The sequence below is a fragment of the Cyanistes caeruleus genome, chromosome 1 (assembly GCF_971803275.1).
Source record: "Cyanistes caeruleus chromosome 1, bCyaCae1.hap1.1, whole genome shotgun sequence".
NCBI classification, from domain to species: domain Eukaryota; kingdom Metazoa; phylum Chordata; class Aves; order Passeriformes; family Paridae; genus Cyanistes; species Cyanistes caeruleus.
In genome coordinates this window covers 120,798,332-120,812,240 of record NC_141701.1, presented here as the reverse complement: position 1 = coordinate 120,812,240, position 13,909 = coordinate 120,798,332, and the positions used below count along the sequence as shown (strand labels likewise).

Here is a 13,909-nt window from a genome sequence, read left to right as displayed (position 1 = left end):
AGTTGCCTGCTTCAAACTCAAGGGGTTCTCAGTTTCTGTCACATGGTTTCTCATGAAAAAGGAAAAATTATCTTTGACACTTCTTCACAGTCTTTGCTTATCCCAGCATTTCCTTGGGATTGACCTTAAAATTTAGCAAGTAGAGTTGGGGAGGAGTGCACAAGTCCAGGAACGCACATCACAGATGACAGCTCAAAAAAATATATCATGCCTCTTTCCATGGTATTTTTAGTACTTCCTTCTTATACTTTCAGGAGAAACTGTCACAGGTAGTATTAATCTGTAACATTGCACCATAAGTTTCTCCAGAACTAGAAATACAAACTTTCTTAATTGCTGTGCAACAGAATCAAAAGCAACATAAGAACCTGAAGAACTTGTTGGAACAATTCAGGTTTTGATGAAAGTTAAATAGTGAATTAAAGGAAAACATCATTTCCTTCAGCTCCAGCGTACACAGGAGATACCACTGACACAAGTTTCCCATCACATTTGTTTATAATACACTTACAAGTAACCTAATGCTTTGAAAGATTAAATACATGTGTTGCATTCAAGTTACGCACAGATCATAATTACTTAATTATATGTACAAATATTATTTCATTTGTAATTTTGAATTAATGCATACCATAAGCACACTCTGCATCTTAACTGCTGGTTTTAGTTTACCACAAGGTGGCAGAAATTTCCAAGTTAAAATAGAAAGATCATTGTAGGCTATTCCATGAGTTTGGTTTTGTTTAACCTACTATGACTAAAAAGATAGGAAGTGTGTTTTTGTCACCAGGTTAAATTTTAAGGACCACACAAGTCCTTTTTTTGCTGTAGAGAAACAAAATTAAACCTTTAGCAAAGTACATAATACAGATTTTAAAAGGAAAAGTATGCACAAGAAATGATTAAGAAAAACATATTTTTGAATTTTAATGTCTAGATTAAAAGTTCTCAATTACTGAAGATATAAGCAAAAAATAGGTTTCTTAAATTTCAAAAATACCAAATAAATTATTTTAGGTACACAGATCACACTTTTTGTGTGTCTGGAAGCAGCATTAAATTTTCTAGTAAAAAAAAAGCCCTGTATTTGGGTTAGTAACTACATTCTTCTTGTTCCTGTTATTTTTGCTATGATTGTTAAGAAACAGACACAAAACAATAAACGTTGCAAGAGAGTATCACTAAAACATGGCTGAAATATCATTAAACAGTAACCCCCATCCTCTCTCACTGGCAAATTTACTTTCTGCTCTCCTTAATAAATTTTGTCAGTTTTCCCATTTTTTTGAAATTATTAGTTTACTTTTTATCAAAACAAAAGAAAATATGACAACAAATTGTTAATTAAGGTTAATTACACCAGACTTTCCCAAAAGGCTTAGTTTATTGTTAAATGGTGATGTGATCAGCAGCAATGTCACATATGAAGTCACAACAACATGAACCCCAAAATGCAAGTTAGGTGACAGAGACAACTAAATAAGATACTTACTGTCTAGCCTGGTCCTTATTGCCATATGTTACATTTACAACTGCAGTCTCCGTGTCAGTGTTCACTAGAAAGGAAAATGCAAAGGAGGGAGGGTAAGTTCAGTGTGTACTCACTTCCCACTACAAATTTAGAAGCAAATTGAGAATAGAAACAGTACCTTGCTCACAGTTCTCCACAGTTCCATACTGAGCTAACAAACTATCCAGCACCTATAAAAGTTAAAAGAAATGATAGATTTAAATTTCAAAGCAGATTAACAAAGCAAAAAAGCCTCTAAAAACCACCAGAATTTTTTTTAATTATTGTAAGAGAATATAGATCATTTAAGAGAGCCACTCCAACAAAGAGGAAACTATTATTTCAGGAAGAGCAAGCATACATTGCTTGTTTTCTCTCTCATATCAGAAAATCTGCATTTAAAATATCGTTAACGTGAAAATACAAAGTGTAGTTTCAGGAAGTCACACTGTTCTGTACGTTCCAAACTGTGAAAATAAACCTCCAAGTCACCTGTTCTCAGACTGTGCTAAAACAGAGGCAGAAAGAATTAGAGAACAGCAAATCCAAAATAAAACTTTCTCCATATAATCCAAGAACATCTAACTTTGCCCCTGTTTGAAGTTGTTGGGGTTTTTCCTCCCAACACAGGTTGTACATAAAAGTTATTCTCTTCCTTTGTGGGGAATTGTCTGTGTTGAGAAAGTAACAAGAATGACCAGCACAATGAGCTGTTTCACAATTATTTTGACATATTTCCCAAAGATCACGATTCCAGGGGAACCACTCACAACAGTATCCATCATCATTATTTGAAAGTCACAATTTTTCCTTCAGTAGAAAGCTAGGATGAAACAGGTAAATGTATGTGAAAAGAGGCAAAAGAAACCTAAATTAAGTTGTTTTATTTTGCATAGTTTGTTTTATTCTAGTCAAATGGAAGATGAAGGGGGAAGTACACAAACTTCTGGGGAAAAATCAGGGTGTCAGAGTATTACAGTAAAAGCATTAGCACACCCACACTTTTACCACATCAAAAATTCACATGGTATAGAGTTTATTCTCTTCCTGGTGAGCAATAATGTTGCAGAAAATGGTGAATTTGGCATTAACTAGCACAGACACAAGTGCATCATTGTGATGCACTGCATCCTAATGTTTTGCCTCAGAAATTTAACTGATGCAGGAAAAGTTCACTATTTACACCAAGAAGTGAAAAAGTAAGCTTACAATCCCTTCTGTAACCAAAGTGTCATTTCTTCAGCTAGTCTCTTAAGGGGAAATGTAAATAAAGGGAGGAAAGGAAGGAAACAAGGAAGCAAAGATAGAAGGAAGGCAGTAGGCATAAAAAAGCATCTGTGCCGCTTCCCATTGCAGTACACTTCCCTTTACTATAGCCAGCAATTGAGTGTGCACAAAACCCCAGTCCCTAAAAAGGTAAAATTCTACATCTTCATGAGATTAAAATTCCTAAATTATAATCTATCAGTCTGCCACATATTTTACATTTCTAAGATAAACTGCAGTTTATATGGCCAAATCTAAGGACAACTTACCAGTGCAATTTCTGCTCTTTACCACCTACTAAAGTTTAAACTGTACATAGATGTTTCAAAGGTAACGTTTCTAACCAGGTATTTAAAAGGCAACGCAGTGCTCGCCAAGTTTGAGCAATGCATTACTGCTTCTAACTGCAGAATTTCCCCATCCTTCTTGTAGAGACTCTAGTAAGTTTTCTTGGCAACTGTTTTGTTTTCATAGACAAGTTGTTAATTGTCCTCTCATTCTACAAGTAGAGATTAGCCTAGTCTGAGAGTTTGCCTTTTCAATCCCATAAAAAATAATTTTTCTGCCACTCCTCGGATCTGACAATTGGAATCTAAGTGTATGCTTGCTCTGAAATTTGCTAAATATTACTGAAGCAGAGATGCTCCAGGGGATTAAAATAAATTAAAAGTCTGTGGAAGATCCTTTTAATACAATTAAAACACTGGCACAGATGAGTGGGAGAGTTGTGAGGTCTTGCAGGTCTGCAGCTGTACCTCACACAAGCCAGGAGAGCCACAGCATGAGATTAGAGGAAAACCTTCTTCCACAGACTGCTTAAGGGATCCACTGAAACCAGGGGAGGAAACAGAATCTCAGGTGCGGTCAGGGGTTTAAAACAAGAAAAGCAAAGCTTTTCCTGGCTTAGAGATCCTTTCTGAGATATTTAGTTGAAATAGGATACCAAAGAGTTTATTAATCTGATAAAGCAATTCCTTTGTCCCTACAGTACACTAGCACCAGTGCTGTTCTACATTGCAGACCGTGCCACAATAGGAACAAACATGTTTAGTTCTTATTACATTTGAACTGTGCAGACCACCAGCTCATGGCCACTCTGCCCCAAAGCTGCATCATTTCAAAAGAGTTTAATTTCCATCCTTATTCATACAGGGCAAAGAGCAGTGCTAGAATTCCAGAAGTGCCACAACAATTTGCTTTGCAATAATCAATCAATATTTTGTAAGGTATTTCTATATTAAATTTGTATTCTGGGCTAAGCATACCCTTCTATTGAGATCCACATATTAAAGCCATCATCTTCACTAAGTAAAGAAATGTTTTAAAGCTGAATCCACACAACTTTTAAAAGACACATTTTCCCTAAAACGTACTTTCAGCATGTTTGTGATCAGAAACTTCTCCGCACACTATCCCTTGCATCTGCTCCCAGGAGCCTAAGAACCCAAAGGCTGCTTTTCTGTAAAGGCTGAGGAGCAGCCCAGAAAAGCATATTCAGCATCACATCCCTCTCCAGCAGGAATTCTCCATTTATACTGCTCCTTAATCCTCTCCTGATCCATTTCACTTGGAGACAGTGTCCATCTGGGCTTTAATCCAAGTGATTTGGGTTTCCATGTTCTTAAAAGAGTTCCTTTGCAGAACAGATTTATGAGAAGTTTTCTCAGAGGATTGGACCTTTCTTTAACCAAAATGAGAAACAATCGTCTCTGGTCAAAGGCACTTGTTCTCTATAGCACTGTCTTCAGGAGAAATCTGAATTTTCATCACCATCAGCCTCATCCAGAAGGATTTTAAGTGTGATCAACACTGCAGAGGTAGCCTTTTAACTAGACTACTTAAAATGCATTAATACAAAAGTTTCAGCAGTGGCTGGGGTATATATGTGTGTGTGTGAGGAGTAAGCTTCATGGGTGAGAACACTTTTAACTGAACCAGCTGATCCAGTTGGGAGAAGTAATTGCAGTCATATTCAAAGCCAGATCCTGTATTGTAACTCACTTTCAAAACACAGAACTCAATTCCTGCACGTGTTTCTTGCTTTACATGTATTTACTGCAACAGTCAGTTTCTATTCACATCCTTCAATTCTTTCTATGTCTCTCACTATCTTTTTCCTCTCCCCAAATTTTTCTCTCTAGCCCAAAGCCTATAGTTCTGCCGCAAAACAAACATGTTTTGTTTGAGCTGCTCTTCCATAACACTCTTCGAGTACAGCCTTGTTGGGCAACCAGAACAAAATTCAAAGCCAAGTTGGTGGTGCAGCAGCAATTCTGATGAGCAGCTGAAAAGTTTATTTGTACAAATATTTAATCTAAGCTAGAAAAAAAAGGTCTTTCCTTTTCTTGAGCTCTCCTTCTAGCAGTTGTCTAAATTGGGTCTCCTGCTCTTGTTATAGCACAGATGTCTCTCTCACAAAAAGCTGCAGTCTTATACTGTGGACTTTCATTCATCAGGCTCTAAAAGCCAATTCTGACTTCATTATAAACAGCATTACCCTACACCAAGCCCCACAAATCGAGGCTGCTTTACATGGAAAAAAGAAAGAAGGAAACATTACTCTTCAGTGAAACCGAGAGCTTGACGCACACGTTAAAATACCGCAGTTCTCGTACAGATTTCACAGGTTTAGAAGTAGCACTTTTGAACAAATCAGAGCAGTTGTTTTCTGCTCTTTCAGAGCAGACTATTTTATACACCTCATCTTATAGTGCTGTAGGAGTTCTGTCGTACACTGTAAGGAAATTAGTCTCATGACATCTGGTCTGTAAGCACAGTTATCCATATTGCTTTTCTCTCACACATGCACTTAGCGACAGGAACGTCACAGTGGTGCTGTGGAACCTGAAGTTATTTTTCTTCACTCATGTAGACCAAATCCATTAGGCCACTACCACCCCCTTGTTTCCATGACTTCTGTGTCATGTTGACAAGGAATTAAAATTAGACAACACAACTGAAATCATAAATAGCAGGGGCTAAAAGAGACAGAAGTATTAGGGTAATTCAGTAGAAAAACCACAAAGAAATTTTTAGCTGCAAAGACTTCGAGTGTACAGTGTGATTTAACAAACAAACAATTTTGATTTATCAGAGGACACATAGGGGTGAAGGAAAACAAAAGACCCAGGTAAGGAAAGGAGAATGTGAGTGGGTAGCAAACAGTGCTGATATCCGAGATACTGAGCCTGGCCACGAATGCCATCTGCATATTTCAAGTACTTTCTTGATATACCTAAGTCCACAAAAAAAAAAAAACACAAACAAAAAAAACCCAGCCAAACAAACAGAAAAAAGCAGCACCATAATGCCATTTTCCATTAATTATATTAATTGAGCCGAACTAGTCTGATGTGGTCCCCACCATGCCCTGGTGTACTAGAATTTGCAGTGCAGCAGGAGCAGACCTGGCATTTTGTGACTTGGGGGTGTGACATTACCTTGGCAGAGATGCCATTCCTCTCACAGCCACACCAGCTGCCAAAAACTGACCATGGCAAAATGGCTCTTCAAAGCACCTTCAGTCTGGCATTATTTTTGGTTGGTAAAAAGAAACAATATCCCAAACAAGGGTCCCAGCTAGTATGGCTTTACAAGGAAAATTAAACTGAAGAAGACCCTAATAAATTCCTGAGGGTTATTTTTGTCATGGTCAGTTGTTGGCAAAGTAATTGGATAACACTGCATTGTCTGAATGGAGACCAAGGTGGACAGGTGAACTCAGCTCCAGGTCACCCAGTACATCTCCCAGCCTGGGCAGCCTCTTGGCATCACTGCCACCCCTCCACAGCCCAAACACTGCAACTTGGCCCATTTTCACCAAAAAGGTCAGAGCATGGCAACCAGCATGCCTGTAAAGGCAAAGCAGCAGGGGCATGGAATACCAAATTTCAGTACAAGGTCTGCCAGGACAGAGTTATTTTTCCAAAACCTCTTGAAGGCATTTGAATAGGCAAAGCCAGCCTGCAATGGCTCAATGCGTTGCAGCGTGTGGTGATGGTTTTTTTCATCTTGTAGGCCCTCCAAAACCCAGTTTACTGTCTCATGAAACCATGACCATAGTTTGAAGAATCAGAAAAATAAGCCTGGAAGCTGCTGAAGTCATTGTTTGCACACACCAGAAAGGCAGTGCCTGAAAACAATAACTCTGGCTTATTTACCACATCCCATACAAACCCTGGAGTGAATTCTTCTCTTGGGAACTTACAGTTATATCCAAATGTTCAAAACTAATAATAAGTTTACCCTATAATACAATTCTGTTTAGGTGGCATTACCAGGGTTTTAAGAATGTAATGCTGAACCACAGAGAACAAAGACAAAATTGTCAAAGGAACTACTAATTGAGTGACCAATTTGGACACCAAGGGCTTGATTTTCCATAGTGCTCAGCACGTCTGCATGTTCAAAGGGCAGCTTCAAAGCCACTTTTGGTAGTAAGGAGAACACGGCACTTCTGCAAGACAGACCTCAGGCTCATCACAAGGCAAGCTGAAGACACTTGTTAGCAACTAATAGCAACTTCTGCTTAGGGAAGCTAGCACAGCACCAGAGACCAGAACGTGCAGGATTCAGTTTGCCATGGCAACATTCAATTCCCCTAACCAAAATGGCTTGTCTTCCTCAAAGTCCCCGACTTGCTACAAAATTAAGAAAGTGTGTGGTGAATAACTGGGTCACAACTCTTATGGACTAGTCATCTCCACTGCACAGGCTGGACTTGTTAGTGACAGCAGAGCCACCCTCTGGCCCCAGCCAGAGCACTCCCTACAGTGCCAAAAGCAAACACTAGGTCCCTACTTACCTTGCTGTCAACTATGGGACTTCTGAAAATGCTCCAAAAAAAAAAAATTAGGAGGTAAGAGATGTTGTGGTCTATCTCAATTTCAGTGTTGCAAAAGATAGAAAGCAGCTGAAAATGGGTCTCAGGTAGAGCATTACATGCAACTATGAATACAACTATTATAGCTAACTCCACATACCACATGTATGTAAGTATTTGCAGATAATACCACTGGACCATTTACATTTATATATATATATACACAACCCTGTGTACATTAAAAAAAAAGGAAATGAAAATAGAAGACTAAATGCTTTTAAACCACACTAATATTAAACATTTCAATTTAATTTTTTCAATTTAATTTAAACATTTAAAAGGACCTGCCTTGAATCTGCTAAGTCAGAAGTTGCTTAAAGTATAATTACCATGATTTACCAATAGAAGGGTGGTTTCTAAAAAAAAAGAAGGAATCCAACAAGTATAAGCAACATGATAAATCATTACAGATAACATCAGTATCAAAACTCCTTCTCTCTCCTTTTTTTAAAAATAACTCGTACAATAGAAAAATTCACCGAGAGAATATTCTAATGAAGCTCTGAAAATAGAAGAAATTTCAAAAGAAATTTTTGGGCTACAAAATTAGCCCAGGTACTGAACACAGCACACAAAAAAGTTCTCATGTGCTTTCATGTTCCCACATTACCCCCTTAGCTGGAAACAGTCTCTTTAATGTCTGATAAGGAAGAAAGATTAGTGTACATTATGCTAAGGATGTATGAGATGGAGAATGAAAAATCATAGTATCAAGGCTGACAAATGGCATTAAATGGACTGCAAGGCTAAAAAAAGTACTTGAAATGTTTAAGAGAAAAGTAAAAAACCCCACTTATTAGATGCATGGGTGGCCTCTTTCACAAAGAGATTAAAGGGAGCAGGATAATTCAGTTTGGAAAGGAGTGAAAGAGAATATGATACAGGTATTATGAAATAACGAATCATGTAGAGATGGCCAAATTGGCAGCTTCTATTCACCCTTCATCTAAATTAAATGAAAACAAGCTTGAAAACACAGAGAATAAGTATTTATGCAACATTATCTGAATGCAATTAAGCACCTCACAATATCTGCTACAATACTTGATTAATCTCCCCTCTCTTCACGCTAAAGGTATAACTTCAAGAGCAGTTTCAGATAACACTGGAGTTTATGAACCAGGTTTACACTAATGCTAATGCTCCCAATTCAGTACCCATCCTGATTTCCAGAAAATTAAAAAGCGCTGTCACACTGATTGGTCCTTAAAGGCAGGAACTGCTGTTTTATGGAGCTAATCCCCATTCCCAGTAGCTCCTTGTGGGCACTGTTGGGGCCCCCTCCTTCTCAGGCAGACGGGCTACCAGGACATTTCTGTGGCTCGGCATGAGGGAAGGATCACATGCCGGGCTGGCAGATGGGTGTTGTGAAACGTAGTAGGATGCAGCAGCAACACTAGCTCGTGTTCATCTGCCTCCTCTCGAACTGAGGCGGCCAGCTTAAGTGGAAACACTCTTCGCTACTTCTACGATGTCATTTGTAGTTTGCCAAAGGGAAAGGGGAAAAAAAAGAGTTCTAAAAGCGTTACTATCCAGTGAACACTCTTTACCCAACTCTGATTAGATGATAGACGACATAAAAACAAGGGAACCAGCAAATTTTAAAAGAATGTTTGGAAAAGACACTGGGATAAAGGATGATTTTTCTGCTTTACTCACAGCACTGTACCAAGATACAGTCAGTGCCTTATTGGCAGTTTCGGCACTTTCCTGTGGAGGCATCAAGCGCTGGTCTCCATCAGGAGGGCTGTGGCTCAGCCTGACAGCACAATCTGCCATGTCCTGCTCTGGGCCATGAAAACTAGAACAAAAACGTTTATGTTTTTCCTTTCCCCTTCAACCTTTCAGTCCCTTCAATTTTGCAACCTCCATGTCATTACAGAAAACGTGTTCTTTTTAATTGCAAGCTTTATCAGGGAAAACTGTATTTCTCCTATACACGTTACTCTCTTTTGTCTGTGTGCGCAAAAATAGCGCTTTAAAAAGCTATTTTCTGTAGCTATTTAAAAGTCCTGATGCCACTTCATTACTACTCTACAAGGCTGGTGCTAGCCTGATATTTTTAGTTTCAGCACAATAATAGTTTGCGCACTCAAAAAAATGCCTTCTGCAAAGCTGGAATCCTGCAATTATAACAAATATCTGTCAGACTAAAAAAAAAAATCAATTTTCAAATCATCTTTTGGAACCTATCAACAATTACAAATTCCAAGAAATCTCTCCACAAGGGCACAGTCATAATTTTAAGAAGGGGCCACATGTATGAAAACTGTTCCCTCTGGTACAGATATGACTGTGCTTTGTAGAAACAGAGCCAGCTCAGAGCTTGATACCAGGGAAATCTTTCCTGGGAAGGTTGTCCCATATTTTAAAATTAAGAATTTTTTCTAAGTCTGCTTATCCAAAAATGATAGAGAGAATCACAGAGGAAAATCCTGTAAAATTGATTTAGTTCACAGATTAGTGCAGATAAAAAGGAAGTATATTGTAACTCAGATGGAGATCACATCTGAGACATTCCCTCTATTGTGCACAAGATGCAAAATGACAAGCTTTCAGGAAAAAGATAAGTCCTTAACAACCACTTCATGAATATCTCAAATCTCTTTATAACCAGGAAAAACTATAAAAAGATTGAAGCATTTTTCTGGAGTTGTAAGATTCCCCTTCTCCCGTTCTAAAATGGTCCTCCATACAGGATGCATGGCCATGCCTTTGGCTTCCCAGCAGTTCTACTAAGGGATAGCACTGCTGTGGACCAGACATTTCAGGTTTGGCTTCTAAACAATGAAATAGAAGAGACTGCTAAAGGGAGGGAATTGTTATTTGCATTTATAGAGACTTACAGACATGGGGCTGCATTGCTGGATATCCTCATCCAAAACTTTCCCTCAAGATGTCAGTACACATCATGTACTTCCACCTCCCTAGATAGGCTGGCATGACAGAACTCCTGCAGACCGTCAGTAGCTGTCCCATAACCCATGGGGCAGCCCAGTTGCCAAGTAGCTCTAACACCTATACCTGAAATTAAGTAAGTCAACCTCCACAGCTGGAGAAGAGTTTTTCCTTTTTTTTTTTTTTTTACCCACCTCTCATCATTTGCATGGCTATTTCCAGGGAGAGGGGTGGAAAGAACAGCCTCACCTAGTCACTACTGTGAGGGCTGGGCAATAAATAAAGTAAGTGGAAAGGAGTTGTAGCAAGACTCAAGAAGTGAAGCCTGGGATCAAACAAAAGCAAAAATTACATACACTTTATGGCAAGGAGGAGTGATCCTGGTAGGACAAGTCCACCACCTTTGAGTGTTTGAGTTACTTGAGCTGCACAAGTGAATTGAAATGAAATCCACAGTAAAGGTCTCCACAATGCTAACACAGAGATGAAAGCTTTGCAAACAACAACAATTATATGCTGTCAAAGCCTTCAGACTTCAAAAACATGAACCTTGGAGCAAAGGGGAAACATAGGATTTTTGAGTGCAGAAAATTTCTCTAATAAAACACATAATCTAGTAGCTACCTAATCACTCAGATAGTCATAGAGATTAAGGTGTACACATTTTAAACATGCAAAGCCAAGTTACTAAAACCCCCCTCAAAGTTAAAAAATACTATAATGAAATTCTGTTAAACACAGTTTTACCAAGATCTATGAGATTTTTCAAGTCTACCTTAAGGAATCCCGGTATTAAGACCAACTCACACACTAATCTGACAGGTAAGGTTTAAGAGGATGTTTACAAATAACCACAAACATTTGAATGCAATTATCTAAACTAGAAATCAAAATTTCAAGAGATGCACCATGTTAACACCATTTGACCTATATACACACCAAGACAAAGCAATTCAGGGTGTGAATGCTGAGTATTAGCTGACAGCTTATGGACTATGAATTACTTTTAAGAGTCAGTTTTGAAGGAGCAATCAAATGAAGAGTAAGATGACTGGAACATCTTACAACAACAATTCAAGGAGAAGGGCCATAATTAAATGAATTAATTACACCTAGAGTGTAAGAGTGATCTTCACTTCCATCTACTTGCATTCAGGGCCTTCTACAAAGTAGTGAGTAGTGCAGGATGTATTCAGTCTCTGGCAAACTCTCAAACATTGAAGTTTATTGTTCAACCACATTATTAATAAAATTAGAATGTTTTCCCCGATTTTAAAGGGAAAGCAAAAGAAATGCAATCACAAAGGGGGCAAGTTTACACTGTTGTACTCACTCTGCAGTGATTATTACCCTATAGTTGTACAGATGTGAAAAAAAACTACCCTCATTGCTTACAAGCATTGGGATTCATAGAGGAGAGAGGAAATATTAAATTATGTGGATGATATATGGTTTTAAGGTCTTTGGGGTTTGCTCTTTTATTCAGCAGAGCTCTCCTTTGTAAAAGTCATCTTTGTGCAAGGATCTGAGCAGTTTGGTTACACCAGGTGCTAGACTGACACACTTGGTTTTAAGAAAAAAACATCAACACAAACCTGCTATTTTCCAGAAGCCTGGACTCAGTTTTGATGCAACCTCTTATGCTATGAACAGTACTGCAAATATTTGAATAAGTGGCTCAGGTTGTGTTTCATTGTTGCTCCATAAGTAGCTGCACAAGCCAACCTCTGCTGAAAGCCCTATAACTCTCTACAGCAACATTTCCCTGAACATTAATAAAAGCAATCTGAAGCAGTAAAATTTAAGAGTAAAGGTGAAGAATACTGTAGAGCATAGAGAAGTTGTATGCCATTTACCACTTTCACATTTACTGTACAATAAACTATGTTCCCTTGTCAAAACAACTCTCTCTCCTTAAAAAAACTTAAAATTTAAATTTTTTGACATTTAAAAAGCCAGCACTGTTTAAAATAAGGGAAGTAGGAGTGTAAATCCCAGTATATGCCTGTATGAATGCACACTTCATTCTGATTTTTCACTGATTCATAGCTAAATACTCAGCTCAGCAGAAGGGGAATTAGATTTTTAGGCACTGAGGGAAAGAGTACTTCAGTGCTTTGCTATTGACATGGAAAGAAAGAGGAGGCGGTGTAAGAGGAACTAAGAAATCTTGGTTATTCGCCTGCTGAATATTTAGGGAGCCACAGATCTTGAAATTCTTGCTCATGGCATCTGGATAAGAATGAACATTCTATTCAGAGCTAAGAACAGCAAGAAGGTGCAGAAAGCAGTGGTAGAAGAGTGTTAGAATGGGGAAAACTTTACTTTGAAGCATTAGCTTAGCAGCACTCACCTCCAGCATGAAATCAGCAGCTGTGCATGAGATCAGCAGCTGTGCATGGGATCAGCAGCTGTGCATGGGATCAGCAGCTGTGCATGGGATCAGCAGCTGTGCATGGGAAGCAGCACCAAACCAGGGTAGCCCAGGGAGCCTGCAGGTGTAGCCAAGGGCTGCCTGGACATCAAAATGAGGAACAGGCAGCTGAAGGAAGCGTAGCCTAGCTGGGAGGGAGGCTGAGGAGGATAGATGGACAACAAGGACCTGTGGCCAGCCAGCGCCGGGTCTTCTGGGGATGGAGGTGAAGAGTGAGGCAGGAGTCAGGAGAGATTTCTGAGGGAACTGGATCTGTGCCTTGTAGGAAGGGACATTGATGAAGTCTCCAGCTATTGTAGAAGGAGTAAGTTCTAGAGGTGCTTGCAAAATGAGGGGCATAATGAAAGCCGTCCAAAAAAAACCTCAGCTACATCATTTAGGGACAAGCTGCATCACAACCAGGTGAGAGAAGGGAGCAAATAGGAAGGTCAGGATCCCAGATCAGTGGCCATACAAGAGCAGCTTCTTGGTGCAAGGGAACATAGAATGAACACAAATGAGAACGATAGAGAAACACAGCAGGGTTAGAGGTCACCTAATGCACACTGCCTTATAAGCACATACCCTTACACATACCACACCCCCTGATGCTTGGTTTCAGGGAGATGGAAATAACTCAGCATGCTTAAACAGTCATATACCAGAAGCCTTGAAGCCAGAAAACACAAGACAACACGATTTTCATCACCCAGATACTTGAAAGCATGGGTGGAGAACCAGAAGCATGACCGACAAGACCTTCTAATAAACACAGCAGAGCTGTGCTTAACACAGAGGTACTCCAAGATGGTCTTCAGACATGAATCAACTGAATGAAGGTGGGCCTGGTTGCACATATTCTACTGTAAAGACAAGTTCTTAAATTATGAATACAGACCACAAGACACACAGCACAGCATCCCAGAGGATATGAGAACTA

The 13,909-nt window shown here is 39.1% G+C and overlaps 1 protein-coding gene across 3 annotated transcripts in view; it reads right to left on the bottom strand.

Annotated features, from left to right (window-relative positions):
• The window catches only part of IGF2BP3 (insulin like growth factor 2 mRNA binding protein 3), a 113,064-nt gene that overhangs the window by 41,303 nt on the left and 57,852 nt on the right, over positions 1 to 13,909 (bottom strand). For all 3 annotated transcript variants that reach the window (XM_086853756.1, XM_086853768.1, XM_086853764.1), the window contains 2 exons: positions 1,650 to 1,701; positions 1,493 to 1,556 (listed from right to left, as the gene is read on the bottom strand). In XM_086853756.1, the coding sequence (XP_086709882.1) occupies positions 1,493 to 1,556; positions 1,650 to 1,701 (116 nt within the window). The remainder of the gene's footprint in view (positions 1 to 1,492; positions 1,557 to 1,649; positions 1,702 to 13,909) is intronic.